This window comes from Canis lupus, chromosome X, assembly GCF_048164855.1.
Source record: "Canis lupus baileyi chromosome X, mCanLup2.hap1, whole genome shotgun sequence".
NCBI lineage: Eukaryota > Metazoa > Chordata > Mammalia > Carnivora > Canidae > Canis > Canis lupus.
Window position 1 is genome coordinate 35,349,253 of NC_132876.1, and position 8,317 is coordinate 35,357,569.

Below are 8,317 nucleotides of genomic sequence, written 5' to 3' on the forward strand. Positions count from 1 at the left end.
GGGTGTGAGGATGATTGGAGGAATGTTCAAGAAGACAAAATTGTGTGAACAAAAGCAAAGGAGCCTGAAAGAACATTAGGCCTTAAAAAAGCAGTAGGTCTTTTTGTGATGCTTGAACTTAGAGTATAAGAGAGAGATAGCAGAGAGAGAGAAAGCCAGGGAGTCTGGGAACAATCAGATCTCTTATGGTCTTGCTGATAGACAATCTGGACTTTCTTCTCGTAATTAATAAGAAATTATGGTTGGAGACTCAAGAGATAGAGACTTAATACATAAAGAAGCCAGATAAGGAATGACAGGGACTGAAACTATAAAGTATCAGTAGGGATTATAAGGAGGATACAAAAAAAGGTAAGAATCTATACTTGGGAGTAGTCAATTTTTTTTAAGTAAGTACAGGGTGATGGGGTGGCTTAGTCACTTAAGCATCCAACTCTTGGCTTCGACTCAGGTCATGATCTCAGGGTCTGAGATGGAGCCCTGAGTTGGGCTCCATGCTCAGCATGGAGTCTGCTTGGGAATTTCTCCCTCTCCCCCTGCCCCTCCTCCCCATTCTCTCTCTCTCTCTCTTTCTCTCTCTTTCAAATAAATAAATAAATAAATAAATATTTTTTAAAAGAAAAGTAAGTACACATGATCGTTCAGTTAAACATTTTATTTATATGCAATGTTTTACAAAATTATTTAAAATATGAAGTCAGAGTCAGTTATACATTTAGCTATTTGTTTTGTTGATAATAATAGATTACATGAAATTAGATATTTCCCAGAATGTAGGGTGAGAGAATTCTTCATCTAGAGCCCTGGAACTGGCAGAAGTACTAAGTCTTTGAAACTATTTCTACCTCAGAGGTCAGCATTGCTCTAGGATGGTCCTAGATAACCTGGTATAATGTGGGGCTGGCGCAAAATGAAATGTCTAACTTCTAAAATTAGAACTCACACTCTAAGTCAACTCTAGGTAACTCAATTTTAGATACACGTCTGATGGGAGTTCTAATAGTGTGGAAAAGGAGATCTATGGACCAGCAATTGATTTAAGAGAGTGCCACAGAATCCTATAAAATGTGAAAGAAACAGAATCCATAGGTATAGATTCAGACTACCCCATGGTCTCCACCTTCAAAGACACATTGCACTGCCCAGACAGGTAGATTTTTTTGTGCATGTGTGACACCAAAGTTGTCATTTGCCAGATCTCTTTGTCTCCCCGGGTATCAAAACTCCATTCTGGCATAACTTTTTCTCATGCCAGTTAAAGGTTTATTACAAACTAAAGAGTTAAAGAAGCCCTCCAGATATTTTGGGAAGCAACCCAGAATCAAAGCATCAATAATAAAAGTCAAGTCAACTTCCTATATATCAAAGCACCAAAAGGTCAAGGATGTTAAAAAGTGACCTTTACATTTTATAACACAACTAAACACAGTGTTTAGTTATTATTTTCAAAAAATTGTCAGAGAACATAGAAATCTTCAAACAATAGTTAAAATGGATAGAAAGTTCTAAAAAGTGTGTATTCAGAGTTTAATGAGCACTCAAATATTTGTTAATCTCAAATCTATGTTATTATATATTTTGCTTCCTATAACTGTAAAAATAAGATAAATGTAGGAGCACGGGTGATCTACTCTATATTCCTAGCCCTACTAGATATGTAGCTATATCTTAAATATCAACCTGTGCTCAAGTAAAATGTAAAAGGCTATTATTTATAATATTTTTAAAAGTAGAAGGCACATGCCTAAAGCCTGAATAGTCCAGTACCAATCTACTATAGTATACTTCGCTTAGAAATGCTCACATTTCTTAGCATGATGTTTTGTAAATAATGCAATGAGTTAAAGAATTGGCCTTGGTTCAAGAGGAAAGCCTGATGAAAATGGATACAAAAACCAATTTTAAAACAATTCAGCATCTGTCAAGAAGAAATCTGAAACCTCAAGTCACCATTCACAATTTGTTATTAATTATAGTTTGAGATAAATCCTCAGTGACTTCTAGGTTATGGTTATGTCTTCCCAACGACAGTCTAGTACCGATAAATTGAAGGAAATGGGCCATTCCTGAAAGTCACTGGAAAGCACTTCGAGTTACATTTGGTTTCCTGTTCTAGAAGAGTAAGAAAAGGTTACATTAAGGAAGAAACTCATTACTTGACTAAAGGCACTGAAAGATAATTCAAGGGGACCTCAAACCAAGTAGCCGTGGTTGCTAACACGCATCCCACTCTGATGTTTAAGACACAAAAGTCTCCATCTCTCTAAGGGAACTGCTTTTGCGGCACGACACACTCTCTTGCTTGCCTTGGAGCCAAGTAATTGGAACCCGAAACACACGGCGGAGCTTCTGTTGGAAGCGGTTACCAACAAAACAATACAGAAAGGGATTAATGCAGCTGTTGGTGAATCCCAGGAGGATGGCAAAAGGAAGTGCCAGGTCAATGACTGCTATAACTTCACAGCTATTAATGACACCCATCCAGGCCAGAGCATCCAAGAAGGTCAGAACATGGAAGGGAAGCCAGCAAATGATGAACGCCAGAACAACAGCAGCCGCCATCTTCAGGACTTGGTCACGAGTTATTCTGTTCTTCCCATAGCTGTTGGTCTTCAGTAAGTGTTTTCTGATGCCAAAATAGCATGTTGCTATGAATATCAAAGGGATAATAAAACCAAGGATATTTTTCATTAAGGCAATCCCAGCTGACCATTGGGCATATTTCTCAGGTGGGAAAGCCATAATGCAAGCATTCACTCCCAAATACTCAATGGTTCTGACATCTCGGAAATAGAATGTTGGCAATGAGGACAGACAGGCCATACACCAAACGAGGGGAACTATATAAGATGCTTGCCAGGGATTTCTTCTTTGAGACAGAAAGGGATAGATAACAGATTGGTACCTATCAACACTCATGCAGGTGATAAAAAAAATGCTAGCAAACATGTTCAGAGTCAGGAAAGAACCAAAAACTTTGCACATCACAGGTCCAAAGAGCCAGTCATATCTGTAAGAGTAATAGGTTGCCCAGAGAGGAAGAGTAGCCAAAAGCAGCAAGTCAGCCACAGCCAGGTTGAAGATGTAAATGCTGGAAACCTTTTTAGGACCCTTTTGACAACAGAACAGTGTAACCACAATAGTATTGACAAGAAATCCAATCACAAAAATAATATAGTAGAGGACAGGAATTGCATCTAAGTGCTTATCTGATGGCTTATGCGAGCAGTTAAAGGTAGACTCGTTGCCAATGATGTTCACAAGTCCGAAGTGAAGGCTGTTGGTAATGTTTTTGCTGATGGTGGCAAGGGTGATGTTGCTCTTCATATTGAAAGGTCAGTGGCTCCTAATTCTTATGCCTTCTGTGAAAATTTAAAAAAAAAGAGGGACTCTCAGAACACACACAGAGTGTAGGACATCATTAAATCATTAGCATTCTGAAAGTTTGTCAAAAGCAAAAAAAAGGTGGGTAATTATAAAAAACACCGGGAAGCACATCTATGCCTTGTGAAGTAAGAGTGGATTTTGCTTCTCGAGGAAGAAAAGGGAATTTCCTCAACAGCACCAAGCAGTTCAGCAACAGACTGAAAATTCTGAACAGAACTATATTTTGCCCATCATTTCTATCGTATTTTCAAAAGGCTTAAAGAAAATCAATAGTCCAAAAGGTTAGCCTGGACAAGCAATATGGGAAACAAATAAGAAGGAATCAAGAAATAAGAAAAGTTAATATTTCAAAAACACGTGAGTACATATCTCAGTCTGTATACTTTCTAGAAACCACACTGCTGCCTGCTCTTGCATAGAGAAATGCCTTATTCAAGTAACTAATTATGTACAAATCATTACAGCTGTGGAAAATATAAGTAACATAAGCTATGAAAAAAATAAGTGAATGCACAAAAGACTGAAAGAGAATATGTAAAAGAAACATATTGAGATGGCGGGGTTAGGATTGGGTTTCACTAATTTAAAAAGAATTCCTTCACTTCTACTTTTCCATTGTTTTCACAATAATAATATCATTAAGAGGGAGCTATGGAGTAGGTACAGATTTCTAAAAGCCCCCTTTTCACATTTCAATAGAGACTATTAGTTTTCGATCTAGATGTTTAATCAGCTTAAAAAGAAATCCATTTTCTTTTTCAATTAGGAAAAGAACAAGACAAAATAGCCAAATCTGATTTAAAGGCAAATAGAAATAGTTTTGATTGCTCAATGAAAGAACTGAACATCAATGATGAATCATGAGATAATTGTATCATTTTTCCTTTGCTATCATTTCAGTTTTAACACAACAAAATAGGAACAGTGCTACATGGCTCTTAAATGTTATAATCCGTGCTCGGGTTCCTGTGATACTGGGTTTTGTTGTGGTGGTGAGGTTTTTTTTTTTTTTTTTTTTTTTTTTAGGAGCAACATTAAAACAAAAGAAAATTAGCTGAAGTAAACATAGTAAAGGAAAGGCTATTACTTGTGACAGTTTCAAAATACATACAAACTACTCAATGAAAACCAAAATCACCAAAGAATCTCCTAGTAAACAGCAAAGTTATCATTTTTGTCTAAAGCTCATTCTCTCATAATCTTGACCTAACAAAGTAACATGAAAGAATCTCAAATAAACTCACTTGAAGACTTACTGGTTGCTGGAGTTTAAAAGTTAGTTATCATAAATCAGCTTGCCTAGTTCCTAAGTGCACCCCTGTAAGAGAAACAGCAGTTAAAGAATTTAGGAGTTTTGCAAAATACAGTGCTAAAATACAGGAAAAAGGGAAAGTTCATCCATAAAAAATATTTTCATTTAATGTATGTTCTACTCTCCAAATACAGTATGTAGAAATTGTGCAGACCTACCTTAAAAATTCAGACTGAAGAATGCTTTTAATTCTGTGCTTATTCGTTCCCTTAGACTCGGGGACGTAATAGCACCAGATCTCTGGTTTCCTTCTTATATGTTCGGTCTGTCCACTGGGAGCCTTCAACCTACATAATTCTAGGGCTGACTTATGAACACTTGCCAGCTTTCCAGAGAGGTTTTTTTTTTTTTTTGGCTGCAAAACATTAATCTGAAATTCTCACTGTCTCCAATCATAACAGCTCATTCAAATAAATCTCAAACAAAAAAAATGAAGTTTCCACAAATGTGTTAGAGAATTTTGAAATCAGTGGCTTACTTTAAAAGAAGAATATAATTATTTGCAGAATTTTCTCTTTCTTTTTTCCCTGATACTGTCATTCTAAGACGAGTTAAGGAGTGGAGAACAGGGAATTTATTCTAGTAGCAGAGCCTTTGTCCACCAACGGCTTCTACCACCTTCATTTCTTTTTGAATTTTTTTTTTTTTTACCTCTGTGCCTTAAAAAACAGTAGCGACTTTACTCGAAGTCTAAACTTTCTAAAACTTCTCCCTTGCTTCAAGCAATTTTTGTTGGCTCGTTGCTGGAGAGGTGGTGACAGAAAGGATATAAATTTCATGTCTTCGAAAAGAGGTATTAGCAAATATAGTGCCTCCTCCCGCAGGTCCCTGTCCTGTTTGCGGTTTAAACAGAGAGCTCACAAGGTGAAGAAGGGTCGGGCAACCACCACAGCTCAGGTCAATGTTGATTTTTCTTTTTGTTGGCAGTGGGGGTGACCAACCTTACAATCAGTCCCACAGCAGCAAGAGTGACAAAAGAAAGAAAGATCTGAACAGGTGACAGTAGTGACACTAACAGCCAACAGTCAACTCTAAGTACCAGACACTGGTACCGAGTGCTTAATAATTTTAGAGGGACCCAGTAGAACGTACTAGTCTGTACATGGCCTCTAGGATACAACTACCTGGCTCCACAAGCTCAGCTATACCCACTTCCTTATCCTATGACCTTGGCCAAGTTACTTTCCTTCTCGGTGTTGTGGTGTTCTCATCTGAGAAATGGGGATGATGTTAATTACCCACATCTCAGAGTTATGAAAATTAAATGAGCTAATATACTGGAGAGGGGTTGTAGGGCTGGGGCCTCGCTTCCCCTCCGCTCCTCCCCCCCCCCCCCCCCCCCCCCGTCCCCTATACCTGCTGCCGTTTGTTTAAAAAGAATAATAAAAGGATTAAAAACTATAAAAAATGTCAAGTAAATAAATGAGCTAATAGACTGAAAGTGCCTGAAACTATGCTTCGCATACGGTAGATGCAATTATAAAGTATTGTTATTACCTCTGCTTTCCAAATCGGGAAGCTAGGGCTCACAGAGTTTAAACGACTTTTTTGAGGTCACATAGCTATTAAATGAGGACATCTGAATTTTAACTGAGGCAATCGAAGGACAGAGTCTGTGCCTTTAACCTCCACGTTACAGGAGGGAACACTCACTGGCCCTTTCCTCTTGTTCTTTGTCCTGGCAAAAAGAAAACATGCAACATTTACAAAAATCCACAGCCAATCATGCCTAAACTGTCACAAAAACACTAAAGATGGGAAAAAGAGTTTGAAGGATTGCCATGTGGGAGAAAATATTTTTCTTAATTTTATTCACCATATTGCAATCAATCCTGTAGCATATAGGACCAGAAAGAAGAGGTCACCCTTGCCTGAAAAATACGGTAGGATTCAAAGGTTTGCACACCACCCTTTCGGTGATTCTTTTGGTTATACCGAGTTGGGGCATTGAGGAAATGCTCCTAAGATATATACACACCATTGTATTTCATTTCAAAATGTTTATTTCCTATGCTCTGGACAGATTCAGGTAGAGGCTCTGTCCAAATGATGTCTGGGAAACGAATGAGCGGGCACATGTGGTTATCGGCAGGAGAGATGAAATGGGAACTGGTTTCGCTCTTTGTTTAAGCCTAGTTTCTCCCTCCATTTCTAATGTTTGTTTTTTGCCACATCCAGGGGAATTTTCCAGGCCAGAGCCTCCTGAGTGGTCACGATGGGTCAGATTCCCACCCTGCTCTATTTCTAGCCCCCTCTCATGCGGGTTGCGAAGAAACAGCCAGGAGGTAAGCTATAAACGCTTGAGAACAAACTGCAGGCTCGCCTCTGGGAGACCTAGCCTTGAACACCCCCGAGGAGCAAGGGACCTTGTCTAGAGCTTTTGTCCTTCATTACAGTAAGTTCTGACGTAAATAAAGTTTAAAGAGGCACACATTTCCCAGAAGATTAAAAGAACATTTACTCTGCTTCCTCATAATTTTAGAAGCAAAAATTTTCACAAGTCAAAAACTTTGTAACTGCAGGGAATTAAGGAAAAAAGTTTTTTAAAAAAGGAATAACAATAATATTGACACCACTTGAAGCAAGAAATACAGCATATTATTGATTCAGCAAAGTACTCCAAGTTAAGCCAACAATGTAAATACACTTGAGAGTCAAATAAATGTCAGCCATAGGAAGCAGTACAACACAAAAAAATTCACTCTCCTGGGGACAGGGGGGGTAATTTTTCTGCAGGAAGATTGATTTTAAAAGCCTCAGGTCATTTGAATAAATTATGCAGCTCTTCAGGGCAAGTGCAGCTTGGCTAGCAGAGTTCAACAATGGTAAATCACTTTAATTTTTTTTCTGGTGAATACCTATTATTTATCATGAGATTACTTAACAGTAAAATTTAAATGATCAGGTTAAAAAAAATGTTCCTGAGAGGATTTTCTCCTCTGTGAGAAGGATACAGGGTTCAGAAAAAAATCTTATTTGTCCTCTCACCCCCACTCACACACACAGATGAGGCTTTGAAGGAAAACAGGAATTATTAAATGCAAAAACCAGAATATAATGCCCTGATTATAAAGGCAAGGATTAGAGGTGCAGATCACAGAATAATAAAATGTGTGTGGGCTGTCTTTTTCAGTTTAAGTTTTCCAGTGTCATTTTAATTTTCCCCCATGCCAGCCACCTGGGTCCCTATCCAGACCAATAGCATTTCCACTTCTCCCAAGTTTCATAAAGCACAAGCATGCGCGCATGTGCACGCGCGTGTGCGTACACACACACACACACTTAACACTACTCTTTCAATTCACTTACCCATAGGGAAGCCTTACCTTAATTGCCATGTATTTTTCCAAACCTGGGTATCCCTGAAAGAAGGATAGTTAGGAAGATTGAAACGTCTTTCTAGATTCTCTTTGTGTATTTCTTTAGTTTCCAATATAATGAGAACAAGAACATCAGGATGAAAGCAAGTCAAAAGGAGCTAACAATCAGATTATTCATTTTGCAGAAATCAGCCTCAAAATTCAGTAAAATGGCCAATATGAGTGATTATTTACATCAAATTAACTGTCTGCTTAGGCGTCATATAGAGAGTAATTGAGAGGGATATTAAATCAGTTA

At 38.1% G+C, this 8,317-nt stretch overlaps 1 protein-coding gene across 2 annotated transcripts; it reads right to left on the bottom strand.

Moving 5' to 3' along the window:
• Positions 1 to 670: 670 nt before the first annotated feature.
• Positions 671 to 4,994, bottom strand: AGTR2 (angiotensin II receptor type 2). 2 transcript variants are annotated; one of them, XM_072818232.1, is made up of 3 exons: positions 4,858 to 4,994; positions 4,644 to 4,705; positions 671 to 3,362 (listed from the first exon to the last, which is right to left on the bottom strand). In XM_072818232.1, the coding sequence occupies exon 3, from the start codon at positions 3,325 to 3,327 to the stop codon at positions 2,239 to 2,241; it is 1,089 nt and encodes a 362-aa protein (XP_072674333.1). In that variant the 5' UTR covers positions 3,328 to 3,362; positions 4,644 to 4,705; positions 4,858 to 4,994; the 3' UTR covers positions 671 to 2,238. The 2 variants fall into 2 exon arrangements, with proteins under 2 accessions (XP_072674333.1, XP_072674332.1); XM_072818231.1 differs by having other exon boundaries at positions 4,632 to 4,705.
• Positions 4,995 to 8,317: the final 3,323 nt, after the last annotated feature.